Source organism: Hyla sarda, chromosome 6 (genome assembly GCF_029499605.1).
Source record: "Hyla sarda isolate aHylSar1 chromosome 6, aHylSar1.hap1, whole genome shotgun sequence".
Lineage (NCBI taxonomy): Eukaryota > Metazoa > Chordata > Amphibia > Anura > Hylidae > Hyla > Hyla sarda.
In genome coordinates this window covers 53,639,460-53,657,895 of record NC_079194.1, presented here as the reverse complement: position 1 = coordinate 53,657,895, position 18,436 = coordinate 53,639,460, and the positions used below count along the sequence as shown (strand labels likewise).

The window sequence follows — 18,436 nt, the reverse complement described above, 5'->3', positions numbered from 1 at the left end:
CTGTGTTCACATGATGACATTTCTGCATGGACATTCCGCAGCAGCAGAGTCCCATTGATTTCAGTAGGATTCTGCTGCACGGTTCACATGGCAGAATTTCCGCACCGGATGTTACTGGTGTGGAAATTCCGATTCCAGTGTCCACAGAAAGAATAGTCATGTCTAATCATTTGCGCAGTCCACACAAAAAGCATGCTGGCCAATGAGACGGCGCATGCTCTGCAGGCGCTCCGCTGTCAGTAAACGTTATCACACGGACATTCTACCATGTGACCATAGCCTAACAGTAGCAGCAGAATGATTATTGAGTAGAGATGACTAAATAACCAGTCTGAAGATTATCAGGGAATTGTCGCACATTTAAACCTCAGCTACATGGAAAGCTGAAGGGTCTTTTGCATCCTGTGGAAAGTTATTTTTTTTTTTTTTTTAAATGGTACTCTGGTGAAAACCTTTTTTTCTTTTAAATCAACTGGTGGCAGAAAGTTAAACATATTTGTAAATGACTTCTATTAAAAAATCTTAAGCCTTCCTATACTCATTAGCTGCTGAATACTACAGAGGAAATTCTTTTCTTTTTGGAATGCTCTCTGATGACATCACAAGCACAGTTCTCTCTGCTGATGTTTTTATAATAACGCTTTATTTATTGTTGTCCTTAGTGGGATTTGAACCCAAGTCCCCAGCACTGCAAGGCAGTAGTGCTAACCACTGAGCCACCATGCTGCCCTTAGCATACATCTGCTATGCACGGTTGCTAAAATGGACAGATGTCAGCAGAGAGCACTGTGCTCGTGATGTCGTCAGTGTTCCAAAAAGAAAATAAATTTCTCTGTAGCATTCAGCAGCTAATAAGTACTGGAAGGATTAAGATTTCTTAATAGAGGTAATTTACAAATATGTTTAACTTTCTGCCAACAGTTGATTTTAACGAAAAAAGGTTTACACCGGAGTACCCCTTTAAGAATAAAAAAGAGAGATGTAACGGTATCTTCCCCCCCCCCCCCCCCCCCCCCCCCACACCAAAAAAAAAAAAAAAGCCTTAAGCTGTCCAGGCCTGCTGGGAGTTGTAGTGTTTAATTTTGAAACAGCTAGAGGCACACTGCAAAACACTGAATTATAGTCTTGTGTATGTGAGGAAAACCTATTTTTTTGTTTTTAATAGGCTATTTGATTTATCCTGACTTTTAGCAATGAACAGGTTGGACAACACTATATAGATACGAAGACCTTACGGTTGGCTAGCGATCTTTCTCATTACAATATATTTTTCTCTAGAATGGTTTATCGGAGATCTTCAAGTCCTGGGGCCATGTTGAATCTGTGGAACTGCTTGACAAACCAGGTCCTTCTATGAAAAAAAAGGTGCAGGGGCATTCATTCTTCACCCAGAAAGCCGCTAAGGTGAGGCTAATAATATGGATGGGGGTTGATGTAGTTACTTAAAGGGAGTACTCCGCTGCTCAGCAACAAACTGTTCCGAACGCTGGCGCCGAGAGCTCGTGATGTCATAGCCCCGCCCCCCTCATGATGTCACACCCTGCCCCCTCAATGCAAGTCTATGGGAGGGGGCGTGACGCCCCCTCCCATAGACTTGCATTGAGGGGGCGGGGCTATGACGTCACAAGCTCCCGCCTCCAGTGTTCGGAACAGTTTAGTTCCAAACGTTGAGCAGCAGTGTACCCCTTTAAGTCTGTATGGGTTCTGCAGAATTGTTTTCTTCATCCCGGTTTCCTGGGAGGAAGACATTTTAGATGCAGTTGAATGTGGGCTTTTTTATTTTTTTTATTAGTTTTTTCCAACAGAAAAAAAAATTACAAATAGCTGCCATCCAATGACATATATAAAGATAAGCCAACAGTAGTACACGCACAGGGGGAGATTTATTACAACTTGTGCAGAGAAAAAGTTGCCCATAGCAACCAATTAGGCCCATTTAAAAATGAGTGATCTGACTGGTTGCTATGGGCAACTGGTCTACTCTTTCTGCACAGCTTTTAATAAATCTCCCCTCACAGTGTTAAAAAGGTGTGCAGTCCTACAAAAAGACATAAAAACTCATAAGTCATAGCCAAAAGTTGTTGTTGTTTCTTATAGGTGACGTTGCGATAAAGTGAAACTAATCATTGACCAAAAAAAAGTTAAATACAGTGATCCCTCTATAACTTCTAATAGTCTCAGGTTACAATATTTACAACATACAATGGTCTTTTCTGGACCATTGTAACCTAAACCAGACTCAACATACAATGTACAGACAGTCCAGATCTGTGAAACGGATCAATGGCCGGAAGAACCGACCAATCAGAATGGGCAATTTACTGGTAAAGCCCCTGTATTACTGAAGTGTATGCACTAAATTCCTGTCTGGTAGCGCCCCCTACAGTACAGGGAGATATTACATGTTCTGTACTCTTTACCTGTATTACTGAAGCGTATGCGCTGACTGGTGTTTGGTAGTGCCCCCTACAGTACAGGGAGATATTACATGTTCTGTACTCTTTACCTGTATTACTGAAGCGTATGCACTGACTGGTGTTTGGTAGCGCCCCCTACAGTACAGGGAGGTATTACATGTTCTGTACTCTTACCTGTGCCAGGGTTAGCTGCTCCTTTGGACACCAGGTGGGGGCGGCTCCATGTTACTTTTTTAGGACACTGTGTACTGTACAGGACCCTGAAGAAGCTCCTGTCCTCTACATAGACAGTGATTACAGCTCCCAGCAGATCTTTATTACTTTTATATGTAAGGATTTGCTTTATCTGTATTAGTTATCTACTTATTTTTCTTCCTCACTTTTTCCTGTTTTTGGATGACATTTTGGGTCTTCAGAACCAATTACCAGGTTTTCATTACATTAGCGGCTCAAAATCCAATGGGTTGAACATACAATGGTCGTCCGGGAACCAGTTATTAGTGTAACTTGAGACCACTGTATAAGTATTTGTAATACGGCTCTACAATAAGAACCCCTTGTGCTAAGACTGAGAGGCCCTGTGAGTAACACGTGTGAGTACTTATAAAGGATGCACTATGCCCAGAACACTCATGTAGCCCTTCCTGCAAACCTACAGTCATGGCCGTAAATGTTGGCACCCCTGAAATTTTTCAAGAAAATTATTTCTCACAGAAAAGGATTGCAGCAACACGTTTTGCTATAGCCATGTTTATTCCCTTTGTGTGTATTGGAACTAAACCAAAAAAGAGGACAAAAAGCAAATTGGACATAAAGTCACACGAAACTCCAAAAATGTCCTGGACAAAATTATTGGCACCCTTAACTTAATATTTGGTTGCACAACCATCAATAAGCTTCTTACACCTCTCAGCCGGAATGTTGGACCACTCTTCCTTTGCAAACTGCTCCAGGTCTCTCTTATTGGAAGGCGCCTTTTCCCAACAGCAATTTTACGATTTCTCCACAGGTGTTCAATGGGATTTAGATCTGGACTCATTGCTGAACTTCAGAACTTTCCAGCACTTTGTTGCCATCCATTTCTGGGTGCTTTTTGACGTATGTCTGGGGTCATTGTCCTGCTGGAAGACCCAAGATCTTGGACGCAAACCCAGCTTTCTGACACTGGGCTGTACAGTGCGACCCAATATCCGTTAGTAATATCAGATTTCATGATGCCTTGTACACATTCAAGGCACCCAGTGCCAGAGGCAGCAAAACAACCCCAAAACATCATTGAACCTCCACCATATTTCACTGTAGGTACTGTGTTCTTTTCTTTGTAAGCCTCATTCCATTTTTGGTAAACAGTAGAATCATGTGCTTTACCAAAAAGCTCTATCTTGGTCTCATCTGTCTACAAGACATTTTCCCAAGGATTTTGGCTTACTCAAGTTCATTTTGGCTAAATGTAGTCTTGCTTTTTTATGTCTCTGTGTCAGCAGTGGGGTCCTCCTGGGTCTCCTGCCATAGAGTTTCATTTCATTTAAATGTTGACGGATAGTTCGTGCTGACACTGATGCTCCCTGAGCCTGCAGGACAGCTTGAATATCTTTGGAACTTGTTTGGGGCTGCTTATCCACCATCTGGACTATCCTGTGTTGACACCTTTTCATCAATTTTTCTCTTCTGTCCACGCCCAGGGAGATCAGCTACAGTGCCATGGGTTGCAAACTTCTTGTTAATGTTGCGCACTGTGGACAAAGGCAAATCTAGATCTCTGGAGAAGGACTTATAATCTAGAGATTGTTGATTGTTGAACTCGGACAGTTCTCTTCTCCTCTTTCTGCTGTCCATGCTTAGTGTGGCACACACACACACACACACACACACAATGCAAAGACTACATGGACTTCTCTCCTTTTTTTAATCTGCTTTCAGGTGTGATTTTTATATTGCCCACACCTGTTACTTGCCCCAGGTGAGTTTAAAGGAGCATCACATGCTTGAAACAATCACATTTTTCCACAATTTTTAAAGGGCGCCAATATTTTGTCCAGACCATTTTTGGAGTTTGGTGACATTATGTCCAATTTGCTTTTTTTCCCTCCCTTTTTTGGTTTAGTTCCAATACACACAAAGGGAATAAACATGTGTATAGCAAAACATGTGTTACTGCAATCCTTTTCTGAGAGAAATACATTTACGGCCATGACTGTACATGCCATTTATAGTGTTATGATTGGGTTTTCCCACAGTGACTTACTACCAGGTGCCCTAGTAGGAAAATACCCATAGCGGGCACAGGGACCTTTGATAGCCTTTTTACACCCCAAGATTGTGTCATATGGGTGTTGCAGAAGGAGCCACCACTTGCTATTGACCCCAACATCTAAGGGAAACCCCCCCCCCCCCCCCCCCCCCCCAAAAAAGTAACTTTCTACTTACATGTTTTTATGTCCAGGCATCAGATGTTTGCCTCCTCTACCTGACCACCCAGCATACATTTGCCTGCTCAGTGTTAGGCTGGGTTCCCATTACATTTCCCCCAATACGGGAGCGCATACGGCAGGGGAGAGCTAAAACCTCGCGCTCCCGTATGCCTTTCTATGCGCTCCTGGAGTGAAATGTCCGGTCGGCTCATTTTTGCCCCGTATGCGCTTTTACAACCGGACCTAAAACCGTGGTCGACCACTGGAAAACCCCTTTAATTTCGGTTTCTCTGTTAAAGGATGAAGAAATCCAGCTTTATTTAACTATTGTTCATATTGTTTTTTTTTTTTTGTTACTAACAATAATAACCTGTTGTGTATTACAGGGCTTCAAAGTGGCTTATGTTGTGTTCAAAAAAGCAACTGCGGTAAAAAAATTCAGGCTCGAGAAAGTCCCGACGTCACTGGTCGTATCAACAAGAGATGATTTTGTAAAAGCCGGAATACACAGTGAGTTAATCTGAAATTTTATTGGTGGTTCTAAGGGTAGGTTCACACGCCCGGATTTTTTAGCGGGTTTTCTGCTGCGTATTTGAAAGTGGGCGGGCTCTTCTCGGCTGTCCGCAGCAGATTTTCTGCGGCAGAATGTACACTGCAGAAAATCCACCACAGTCCCTACTGACTTCAATGGAGCCTGCGGCGGATTTTCCTCAGTGTACATTCCGCCGCAGAAAATCTGTGGCGGAAAGCTGAGAAGAGCCCGCCCACTTTCAAATATGCAGCGGAAAACCCGCTAAAAAATCAGCGCGTGTGAACGTACCCGAAGGCTTTATATATGGATCCGCTTCATTCATGAGCAGCTGATCCTGGTATTCTTCATCCCATTGAATTGAATTTGCCATCTGTAATACCAGGTACAGCCCCTAACCCAGTGTTTTCCAAACAGGGTGCCTCCAGCTGTTGCAAAACTACAAATCTCAGCATGCCCTGACAGCCTTTGGCTGTCCGGGCATGCTGAGAGTTGTAGTTTTGCAACAGCTGGAGGCACTTTGTTTGGGAAAATGCTGCACTACCCAGCGTACGGCAGTGTGCCTGGTAGGAAGCAGAAAGGCTGCAGTGATCAGCGAGGGTTCTTGGCCTATCCTTAAAGGGGTACTCCGGTGGAAAAACACTTTTTTTTTTCTCTCTTTTTAAATCAACTGGTGCCAGAAAGTTAAACATATTTGTAAATTACTTCTATAAAAAATCTTAATCCTTCCTGTATTTATTAGCTGCTGAATGCTACAGAGGAAATTATTTTCTTTTTGGAATGCTCTCTGATGACACGAGAACACTGCTCTCTGCTGACTTATTATAATAAGTCTTTATTTATTGTTGTCCTTAGTGGGATTTGAACCCAAGGCCCCAGCATTGCAAGGCAGCAGTGCTAACCACTAAGCCACCATGCTGCCCTTAGCATACATCTGCTATGCATGGTTGCTAAAATGGACAGAGATGTCAGCAGAGAGCACTGTGGTCGTGATGTCATCAGTGTTCCAAAAAGAAAGGAATTTCCTCTGTAGCATTCAGCAGCTAATAAGTACTGGAAGGATTAAGATTTTTTAATAGAAGTAATTAACAAATATGTTTAACTTTCTGGCACCAGTTGATTTAAAAAAGAAAAAATTGCTTTTCCACCGGAGTACCCCTTTAACTGGGTTATCCAGGTTTAGAAAAATGGCAGATTTCTTAAAAAAAAAAAGACAGCACTACACCTGTCCTCAGGTTGTATGTGTTATTGCAGCTCTATTAAAACGGAGCCAAGTTGTAATACCACACACAACCTGGGGACAGGTGGGGTGCTGTCTTGAAGAGTAAATGAGCTCTCTCTATTCCTGCATCACTTCTTTAAAAAAAAAAAAAATAATTACCTATATTTCCTTTCTGTTGCCTGAGCTACAAGTCATACAAGTCATTTGGCGCGGTCTCTGGAAGAGATTTATCAGTTAGACTGGTCCTCTGGTGGGAAACAATTTTTAGAAAAACAGAGCTGATTTCTTTAAAAAAAAAACTGGAAAGAACTACACAACTTCTTCTGGAGCATACAGCAGCTAAATACTGGAAGGATTAAGATTTTTTAAATAGAAGTAATTTGCACATTTTTCTTTTTTACTTTTTCTGGCACCAGTTGACTTTAAAAAAAAAAAATTGTTTTCCACTGGAGTACCCCTTTAAGGCCGACGGGTAGATAAAAACCACCTGGGACTTGGCCTTTAACATTATTACAGGGATTTGGGGTTTATTCTTAAAATGTATTTATTCTCTAACACTGAAACTTTGTTTTACCCAATTCAGAGTGGATAGAGGATTATGAGAATTCTTTTACGGACGTTGCTGCTCTCCAAGCTGAAATTGATCAGTATATGCAGGAATATGATGCTAAACAGGCAAAGGTAAAAGAATTTGGGGTGATGAGGGTTTTAGGTACCCATTCTAGTTTGGGGTCCATAGCATCCAATCACAGTGCAGCTTTCTTCATCATTTCTTTTAGTGCTCTTCATGTTATGGTGATGTCTGCTTATCTCCCATCTCCACAGGATGTTATCTTCCCCAGAGTACCCCTTTTTAAAGATATGTTTTGAAAATTTTTAGTTGATGGCCTATCCACAGAACAGGGCATTACTCGCTAATCGGGTGGATGCCAACACCAGACATCTCAGCCATCAGCCATTTGGCACCCTACACTATTTAGTGAACATGGCTGAAATAGTGGTAGTGCCAGGTAACTGCAGCTCAGCCATTTTGTACTTCAGTGGGAACTGAGCTGCAGTTACCTGGCACTACCACTATACAACTTCTGGCCCCATTCACTGTATAATGTGGAGCACTGATAAGCAGAAATGCCAGTGTAGTGAAGACAACAGTGCCTCATAGCCAAATGTGACCAGAGCAACTGCTCCAAATGCCGACTTGGCAAAGCCACTGTGACTGGCTGGGATGCGCACACCCGCCCCCTACGATTGGTCACATTGACTACGAGGCACGGTTTTCTTTACAACACCGGCACCCAGCTGTGGATAGACCATCAAAGTCCTTCTAAATCTGTGCTGTGATTGGTTAGTAGGGGAATAAGGACATTTATTTTTTATTTTTTCTTCTCTCCCCCCTCCCCCAGTTTCTTAAATCTTCTTTTGTCTCCTGTTTTCTGATTACTATATCCTGCCGCGTGCTTCATCTTAAGACAACCATACACAAATCCTAGTCAGCTGACTACTCCTCTCCTGAGATAGTGTTCCTAATGTTAAAATCCACTATATAAACCTATCATTCATTACATTAAAACGGGGGAATGAGTAACTTTGATGTCATTACATTAACTAGAGATGAGCGAACTTACAGTAAATTCGATTCGTCACTAACTTCTCGGCTCGGCAGTTGATGACTTTTCCTGCATAAATGAGTTCAGCTTTCAGGTGCTCCGGTGGGCTGGAAAAGGTGGATACAGTCCTAGGAGACTCTTTCCTAGGAATGTATCCACCTTTTCCAGCCCACCGGAGCACCTGAAAGCTGAACTCATTTATGCAGGATAAGTCATCAACTGCCGAGCCGAGAAGTTCGTGACAAATCGAATTTACTGTAAGTTCGCTCATCTCTAACATTAACCTCCCCCAGGACAGCATCCAGTTCTTTACCTTGTATTGGAGGCAAGCAGAACATTCAAGGGCCAAATTGTGGTGACTGGGTCACAACATCTCTGTAATGGCAGATCTTGTGTTTCCAGTATACAGTACAGTGATCCCCCAACATACAATTGTTTCAACATACAGTGGTCTTTTCTGGACCATTGTAACTTGAAACCAGACTCAACATACAATGTACGGACAGTCCAGATCTGTGAAACGTGTCATTGGCTGGAAGATCTGACCAATCAGAATGGGCATTTACTGGTAAAACCCCTGTATTACTGAAGTGCATGCACTGAATTCCTGTCTGGTAGCGCCCCCTACAGTACAGGAAGGTATTACATGTTCTGTACTACTCTTTACCTGTACCAGGGTTAGCTGCTCCTTTGGACACCAGGTGAGGGCGGCTCCATGTTACTTTTTTAGGACACTGTGTACTGTACAGGACCCTGAAGAAGCTCCTGTCCTCTACATAGACAGTGATTACAGCTCCCAGCAGATCTTTCTTACTTTTATATCTAAGGATTTGCTTTATCTATATTAGTTATCTACTTATTGTTCTTTAATCCTGACTTTTTCCTATTTTTAGATGACATTTTGGGGCTTCAGAACCAATTACCAGGTTTCCATAGAGTTATGGTCTCAACATACAATGGTTTCAACATACAATGGTCGTCCTGGAACCAATTAATATTGTAACTTGAGGGACCACTGTAGTTAGTAACAAACAAGAGGGGGCTGTGGATGCCTAAGGCCCACTGATGTGCATGGGGAGTAAACGCTAGCCTGTCTGGTCCTATTCCCCAGAAGAAATGTCGAACAAACTGCTGGTAAAATGACTGTCTGGCTATGATGGGTGTCAGCGCACACGTTCCATCACTGCTCCCTGCACTTGTTTCCTTGCATGGTCATGCTTATTCATAGCAGAAACAAAGGCTGCTGCCCCTTCCAACAGCTGACTGGTGAGGGCCTATCTCAGTGTTTCCCAAGCAGAGTGCCTCCAGCTGTTGCAAAACTACAACTCCCAGCATGCCCGGACAGCCAACGGCTGTCCGGGCATGCTAGGAGTTGTAGTTTTGCAACAGCTGGAGGCACCTTGATTGGGAATCACTGGCCTATCCTGAGGCTGGATAACCCCCCTTACTGTTTACTAATACACGATATAATGATGGGCTGGCATCATGTATGGAGATGGCTAATATAAAGTGTATATTTCAATAGAAAGAGGACAAAGCCAAGGAAGAAGAAGGGGTACCCGATGAGGAGGGCTGGATAACCGTCACAAGAAAGGGTCGCCGCCCAGGCACAGCCAGGACAGAAGCCATCAATCTTCGGCTGACACAGAAGGAAAAGAGAAAGAGAGCCCAGAAAGAGCTTCTAAACTTCTACGCTTGGCAGCATCGGAATAAAAAGAAAGAACGTAAGTGCCAAATTTTTCCTATGCTCTTTTATTTAAAGGTTTACTCCGCTCCCCAGCGTCCGCAACATTGAGTTCCGAACGCTGTGTGCGGGCTTCCGTGTTCACGCCTGACCCCCCTCAATGAAGGTCTATGGGAAGGGGGCGTGACATGACTGTGTAATGTCACAAGGGGGTGGGTGTGAACACGGAAGCCGCACACAGCGTTAGGAATAGAGATGAGCGAACTTACAGTAAATTCGATTCGTCTCGAACTTCTCGGCTCGGCAGTTGATGACTTATCCTGCATAAATGAGTTCAGCTTTCAGGTGCTCCCGTGGGCTGGAAAAGGTGGATACAGTCCTAGGAGACTCTTTCCTAGGACTGTATCCATCTTTTCCAGCCCACCGGAACTCCTGAAAGCTGAACTAATTTATGCAGGATAAGTCATCAACTGCCGAGCTGAGAAGTTCGTGACGAATCAAATTTACTGTAAGTTCGCTCATCTCTAGTTAGGAACTCAATGTTCTGGACGCTGGGTAGCCGAGTAACCCTTTAACTTTTTTTTCTATTATTATTTATTTTTTAACCCCTTGGGGACAGAGCCCATTATGACCCTAAGGACGGGAGCATTTTTTGCACATCTGACCACTGTCACTTTAAGCATTAATAACTCTGGAATGCTTTTACTTCTAAATTTGATTCCGAGATTGTTTTTTCGTGACATATTCTACTTTATGTTAGTGGTAAATTTTCGTCGATACTTGCATCCTTTCTTGGTGAAAAATTAAAAAATTTCATAAAAAATTTGAAAATTTAGCATTTTTCTAACTTTGAAGCTCTCTGCTTATAAGGAATATGGATATTCCAAATAAATTATATATTGATTCACATATACAATATGTCTACTTTATGTTTGCATCATAAAATTGACAAGTTTTTACTTTTGGAAGACATCAGAGGGCTTCAAAGTTCAGCAACAATTTTCCAATTTTTCGCAAAATTTTCAAAATCGGAATTTTTCAGGGACCAGTTCAGGTTTGAAGTGGATTTGAAGGGTCTTCATCTTAGAAATACCCGATAAATGACCCCATTATAAAAACTGCACCCCTCAAAGTATTCAAAATGACATTCAGTCAGCGTTTTAACCCTTTAGGTGTTTCACAGGAATAGCAGCAAAGTGAAGGAGAAAATTCAAAATCTTCATTTTTTACACTGGCATGTTTTTGTAGACCCAATTTTTGAATTTTTACAAGGGGTAAAAGGAAAAAAATCCTCTCAAAATTTGTAACCCAATTTCACTCGAGTAAGAAAATACCTCATATGTGTATGTCAAGTGTTCGGCAGGTTCACTAGAGGGCTCAGAAGCGAAGGAGCAACAATGGGATTTAGGAGAGTGAGTTTTTCTGAAATGGTTTTTGCGGGGCATGTCCCATTTAGGAAGCACCTATGGTTCCAGAACAGCAAAAAACCCCACATTGCTTACTATTATGGAAACGACACCCCTCAAGGAACGCAACAAGGGGTATGGTGAGCCTTAACACCCCACAGGTGTTTGACAACTTTTTGTTAAAGTCGGATGTGTAAATGAAAAAAAAATATTTGTCCACTAAAATGCTGGTTTTTCCCCAAATTTTACTTTTTTACAAAGGGTAATAGGAGAAAATGCCCCCCCAAAATTTGTAACCCCACTTCTTCTGAGTATGGAAATACCCCATGTTTGGACGTAAAGTGCACTGCGAGCGAACTACAACGCTCAGATGAGAAGGAGCGCCATTGAGCTTTTAGAGAGATAATTTGTTTGGAATGGAAGTCGGGGGCCATGTGCATTTACAAAGCCCCCCCCCCCCCCCCACATGTGACCCCATTTTGGAAACTACACCCCTCACAGAATGTAATAAGGGGTACAGTGAGCATTTACACCCCACTGGCGTTTGACAGATCTTTGGAACAGTGGGCTGTGCAAACAAAAAAATTAAATTTTTCATTTTCACGTACCACTGTTCCAAAAATCTTTCAGACCCCTGTGGGGCATAAATGCTCACTGTACCCCTTATTACATTACACGAGGGGTGTAGTTTCCAAAATGGGGTCACATGTGGTTATTTATTTTGCATTTATGTCAGAACCGCTGTAAAATCAGCCACCCCTGTGCAAATCACCAATTTAGGCCTCAAATGTACATAGTGCGCTCTCACTCCTGAGCCTTGTTGTGCACCCCCAGAGCATTTTACGCCCACATATGGGGTATTTCCGTACTCAGGAGAAATTGCGTTACAAATTTTGGGGGTCTTTTTTTCCTTTTACCTCTTGTGAAAATAAAAAGTAAAGGGCAACACCAGCATGTTAGTGTAAAAAAAAAAAAAAAAAAAAAAAAAAAAAAAATTTTTTTACACTAACAGGCTGGTGTAGACCCAACTTTTCCTTTTCATAAGGGGTAAAAGCCGAAAAAGCCCCCCAAAATTTGTAGTGTAATTTCTCCCGAGTACGGACATACCCTTAACTGTTTTCTTGAAATACGACAGGGCTCTGAAGTGAGAGAGCGCCATGCGCATTTGAGGACTAAATTAGGGATTACATAGGGGTGGACAAAGGGGTATTCTACGCCAGTGATTCCCAAACAGGGTGCCTCCAGCTGTTGCTAAACTCCCAGCATGCCTGGACAGTCAGTGGCTGTCCGGAAATGCTGGGAGTTGTTGTTTTGCAACAGCTGGAGGCTCCGTTTTGGAAACACTGCTGTACAATACGTTTTTCCTTTTTATTGGGGGGGACAGTGTAAGGGGGTGTTTATGTAGTGTTTTACTCTTTATTATGTGTTAGTGTAGTGTAGTGTTTTTAGGGTACATTCACACTGGCGGGTTACGGTGAGTTTCCCGCTTGGAATTTGCGCTGCGGCGAAAAATTTGCCGCAGCTCATACTTGAAGCAGGAAACTTGCTGTAAACCCGCCCGTGTGAATGTACCCTGTACGTTCACATGGGGGGGGGGGGGGAGGCAAACCTCCAGCTGTTTCAAAACTACAACTCCCAGCATGCACTGTCTGTCAGTACATGCTGGGAGTTGTAGTTTTGAAACAGCTGGAGGCACACTGGTTGGAAAATACTGAGTTGGGTTCTGTTACCTAACTCAGTATTTTCCAACCAGTGTGCCTCCAGCTGTTGCAAAATTACAATTCCCAGCATGTCTGATCACAGGGCATGCTGGGAGATGTAGTTATGAAACAGCTGGAGGTACGCAACTACAACTCCCAGCATGCCGAGACAGCTGTTTTCTGTGTGGGCATGCTGGAATTTGTAGTTTTGCAACATCTGGAGTGCTACAATTTAGAGACCACTGAACAGTGATCTCCAAACTGTGGACCTCCAGATGTTGCAAAACTACAACTCCCAGCATGCCCAGACAGCAAACAGCTGTCTGGGCATGCTGGGAGTTGTAGTTTTGCAACATCTGGAGGGCTACAGTCTAGAGACCACTATAGTGGTCTCAGACTGTAGCCCTCTAGATGTTGCTAGGCAAATACTCACCGGCTTCCGTCGCATCCGGGAGCCGTCCTCTTCTGCCGCATGCCGCCGCAGATCTCCGTCGCTGCCGCCGATCCCCGTCGCTCCGCTGCCTCCGGAGGGGTAAGTGGACGTCGGCGCCCGCTCCTCTTCGTTTTCCCCGTTCTGCCCCGCCTATTGTGGGAGGGCAGGACGGGGAAAACGAAAGTAAACCCCTCCGCCCCTGATCTGCTATTGGTGGTCGCGTCTAGACCACCAATAGCAGAGATAGGAGGGGTGGCAACCCTGCCACCTCACTCCTATCGCTTTAGGGGGATCGTGGGTGTCTTAGACACCCGCGATCCCCCTTCTATTCCGGGTCACCAGGTCACCATAGACCCGTAATCGGCGCAAATCGCAAGTGTGAATTCACTTGCGATTTGCGCCGATCGCCGACATGGGGGGGTCTAATGACCCCCCTGGGCATTTGCACGGGGTGCCTGCTGATCGATATCAGCAGTCACCCCGGCGCGATCCCCGCCCGGAGCGCGGCGGGGACCGAAATTCTCACGGGCGTATGGATACGCCCTTCGTCCCCAACAGGTTAAATGACAGTCTAAACCAGGTAGGTAATGAACATCTTGTACTGTAAGTCATGAGTTGCTCTGCCCAATCAGGGCCTGAGTGCAGTACTGGCATAGAGGTACGACCCAAACTATACAGTACGCCAGTGTTCAGCTGTTGCGAAATCATAACTCGCATGATGGGAGATGTAGTTTTTCAACTGCTGGAGTGGGCACAGCAACACTACACTGCAAAAAGCATCTCCAAACCGGGTTCATACAGGGATATACTGAGTGCAGTTGAAGAATACAAAGCCTATGGCACCCAAAGTCCTGCAGAATTAAAGCTGTGACTGATCACTGACCGGTTACACTGGCAGCACCTGATGGACCTCATTGACTTCTAATTAAGACTGCCAGTTCTGCCATGATGGCCGTCATTTCGACAGGAATAGCTGCCTTCAGTCTCATGCTGCCTGTACCATGGGCAGCATGAAACCTTGACAGGCTCCTTTCTTACAATGAGGTTTTGGTTTAGTTTGAACCGCTGTGGCATTTTAGATTAAACCTTAAACTGGCTGGAAATGGCCTCAGAGTCAGCAGGTAGGTGCCCACCAACTTCTCCCCTCCTTGATGATTTCGATAATACTCTCCCTATACAAAGTAGGGGGAGATCTTGTAGTTATGACCTAGCTGGAAGTAGGGCTGCACCAATATCACGTTCTATAGGTCGGCCATAAATCCCGTTCTCCTCCATGCAGGCCAGTGTCTGAGACTTACAGGACCTTCCTGCTCTGCCAATCACTGGCCTGACACATGACACCTCTGCGACCACTGATTGGCTGGGAAAGGTCCTAGTATTTGGGAGGACAGAGACACCAGGATCACATGGAGAAAAGGATCTGCGACAGACCTACGGGGACCGGGGCGAGGCGATCATCAGGTTTTTTTTTTTTTTTTTTTTAATATGGTTTCCCAGCCAGGATGCACCCAGCTGTTGCATAACTACAATCCCCAGCATGGCTGTCCGGGAATGCTGGGAGTTGTAGTTTTGCAACAGCTGGGTGCCCCCGGCTGCTAAACACTGATTTACCATTTGAATTGCAGCGGTGGCCCAGACCCTGCATGCATTTGCGATATGGGCTGTCACAGATAATCGTAAATTTAATTTTTCATTTGCACAGCCCACTGTTCCAAAGATCTGTCAAACGCCAGTGGGGTGTAAATACTCACTGCACCCCTTATTAAATTATGTGAGGGGTTTAGTTTCCAAAATAGGGTCACATGTGGGGGGTCCACTGTTCTGGCACCACGGGGGGCTTTGTAAACGCACATGGCCCCTGACTTCCATTCCAAATTTTTTTTCCCAAAAGCTCAATGGCGCTCCTCCTCCTGAGCATTGTAGTGCGCCAGCAGAGCACTTGACGTCCCATACTCAGAAGAGATGGGGTTACAAATTTGGGGGGTCTTTTCTGCTATTAACCCTTGCAAAAATGTGAAATTTGGGGGAAAACACACATTTTAGTGAAAAATTTTTTTTTTTTTTACATATGCAAAAGTCGTGAAACCCCTGTGGGGTATTAAGGCTCACTTAATTCCTTGTTACGTTCCTCAAGGGGTCTAGTTTCCAAAATGGTATGGCATGTTTTTTTTTTATATTTTTTTTTTTTTTTGCTGTTCTGGCACCATAGGGGCTTCCTAAATGCAACATGCCCCCCAAAAACCATTTCAGAAAAACGTACTCTCCAAAATCCCCTTGTCGCTCCTTCGCTTCTGAGCCCTCTACTGTGCCCGCCGAACAATTTTACATAGACATATGAGGTATGTGCTTACTCGAGAGAAATTGGGCTGCAAGTATATATTTTCTCCTTTTACCCCTTGTAAAAATAAAAAAATTGGGTCTACAAGAACATGCGAGTGTAAAAAATGAAGATTGTGAATTTTCTCCTTCACTTTGCTGCTATTCCTGTAAAACACCTAAAGGGTTAAAACGCTGACTGAATGTAATTTTGAATACTTTTGGGGGGTGTAGGTATAATGGGGTAATTTATGGGGTATTTCTAATATGAAGACCCTTCAAATCCACTTCAAAACTGAACTGGTCCCTGAAAAATAGTGTTTGAAAATTTTGTGAAAAATTGGAAAATTGCTGCTGAACTTTGAAGCCCTCTGGTGTCTTCCAAAAGTAAAAACATGTCAACTTTATGATGCAAACATAAAGTAGACATATTGTATATGTGAATCAAAAAAAAACATTTATTTGGAATATCCATTTTCCTTACAAGCAGAGATGAGCGAACCTACAGTAAACTCGATTCGTCACGAACTTCTCGGCTCGGCAGTTGATGTCTTTTCCTGCATAAATTAGTTCAGCTTTCAGGTGCTCCTGTGGGTTGGAAAAGGTGGATACAGTCCTAGGAGACTTTCCTAGGACTGTATCCACCTTTTCCAGCCCACCGGAGCACCTGAAGGCTGAACTAATGTATGCTGGAAAAGTCATCAACAACCGAGCCGAGAATTTCGTGACGATTCAAATTTACTGTAAGTTCGCTCATCTCTAGCAGAGAGCTTCAAAGTTAGAAAAATGCAAATTTTTCAAATTTTTCATAAAATTTGGGGATTTTTCACCAAGAAAGGATACCACAAAATTTTACCACTATGTTAAAGTAGAATATGTCACGAAAAAACATTCTCGGAATCAGAATAACTAAAAGCATTCCAGAGTTATTAAAAAGTGACAGTGGTCAGATATGCAAAGAACGCTCTGGTCCTAAGGTGTAAAATGGCCTGGTCCTTAAGGGGTTAATAGTATCCGCCCCAATGACTTAGAACACTGTTTCATCCAGTGTTCTAAGTATTTCTCCCCCGTCATACTATACTGTTGTAAGAGAAGAGTCACTGCCGTTTCATACTGCCTGTGGTTTGGGCAGCATGAAACTGAAGACAGGTTTCCATAAAATTCCATATAAATAGGTTTTACGTGACTTGACAGATCACAACATTTCATAAATGTGAATACTCTGTAATATGAAGTGGGATGAAATGGAGGAATCATGCAGCTGTCCTGTTTACTGTATCTTTCAGACCTGGCTGAGTTACGGCAGAAGTTTGAGGAGGATAAGCAGAAGATCGCACTGATGAGAGCGCAGAGAAGGTTCCGACCTTACTGAAAGTCCTGTCTCTGCGGTTTAATGTATCCTGTTATATTATACAGACTGGAAACACTGATAGCAGATGTACATATTACTTTTATTCATCAATCCATGACTGCAGTATTTGTTTATCTGGTAAAAGCAACATGAAAGATGGCGGTTGTGTTTGTACATAAATGGAAAAACTGCATTAAAGGGGTACTCCACTGGAAAACACTTAAAAAAAAGAAATAAAAAAAACTGGTGCCCGAAACAGATTTGTAAATTACTTCTGTTTAAAAAAAATCTTAACCCCCCCTTAACGACCCAGGTTGTAAATGTACGTCCTGGTGACATGGTACTTAACGCATCAGGACATACACTTACGTCCTATACATAATTGAAAGCATCGGAGCGATGTTCGGGTCATGCGCGGTAGGTCCCGGCTGCTGATAGCAGCCAGGGACCCACCGGTAATGGCGGACATCCGCGATCGTGCGGATGTGCGCTATTAACCCCTCAGATGCCGTGATCAATACAGATAATGGCATCTGCAGAAGTGCGACACTTAATGTGGATGATCAGATCGCCCGCAGCGACGCCGTCCATATCCATAATGGCGGACGGAGGTCCCCTCCCTTGCCTCAGGAGGTCTGTCTCCCGGCATCTCCTGCTGTGGTCTGAGATCGAGCAGAAGATGACCGATAATACTGATAAGTGCTGTGTCCTATGCATAGCACTGAACAGTATTGGCAATCAAAGGAATGATATGAATAGTCCCCTATGGGAATTATTAAAGTGCAGTAAAAAAAAGTGGAAAAAAAATTTGAAAAACCCCCAATAAAAATTGAAATAGTCAGTTTTTTCCCCATTTTACCCCCAAAAAGTGTAAAACATTTTTTTTTATAAACCTATTTGGTATCGCTGCGTGCATAAATTTAATTATCCCGAACGGTGAACAGCGTGAACGTGAAAAAAAGGTCCAAAATTGCTGTTTTTTTTTTTTTTATAACATTTTATTCCCCAAAAAATTGATAACATTTATTAAGTTTTTTTTATATATGCAAATATGGTATCAAAAAAAATTAGATGACGGCGCAAAAAAAATTAGCCGTCATACCGCCGCTTATACGGAAAAATGAAAAAACTATAGGTCAGCAAAATAGAGGGGTTTTAAACGTACTAATTTGGTTAAAAAGTTTGCGATTTTTTTTTTTTTTTTTTTTTTTATGTGGTATAATAGAAAAATATGTTATCAGTATCATTGTATTCTGTGGGTCAATACGATTAAATGTCTATTACTGTAAAGTGTACAGCATGAAAACAAAACCTTCCAACATTTGCTAAATTGCAGTTTTCTTATCAATTTCCCCCCACA

The 18,436-nt window shown here is 43.1% G+C and overlaps 1 protein-coding gene across 1 annotated transcript in view; it reads left to right on the top strand.

Moving 5' to 3' along the window:
* The window catches only part of RRP7A (ribosomal RNA processing 7 homolog A), a 28,625-nt gene extending 11,390 nt beyond the window's left edge, over window positions 1–17,235 (top strand). Inside the window, exons 3-7 of the mRNA XM_056523771.1 lie at window positions 1,279–1,404; window positions 5,215–5,338; window positions 7,163–7,260; window positions 9,712–9,910; window positions 17,012–17,235. Of these exons, the coding sequence (XP_056379746.1) occupies window positions 1,279–1,404; window positions 5,215–5,338; window positions 7,163–7,260; window positions 9,712–9,910; window positions 17,012–17,097 (633 nt within the window). The 3' untranslated portion in view covers window positions 17,098–17,235. The remainder of the gene's footprint in view (window positions 1–1,278; window positions 1,405–5,214; window positions 5,339–7,162; window positions 7,261–9,711; window positions 9,911–17,011) is intronic.
* The last annotated feature ends 1,201 nt before the right edge of the window (window positions 17,236–18,436 follow it).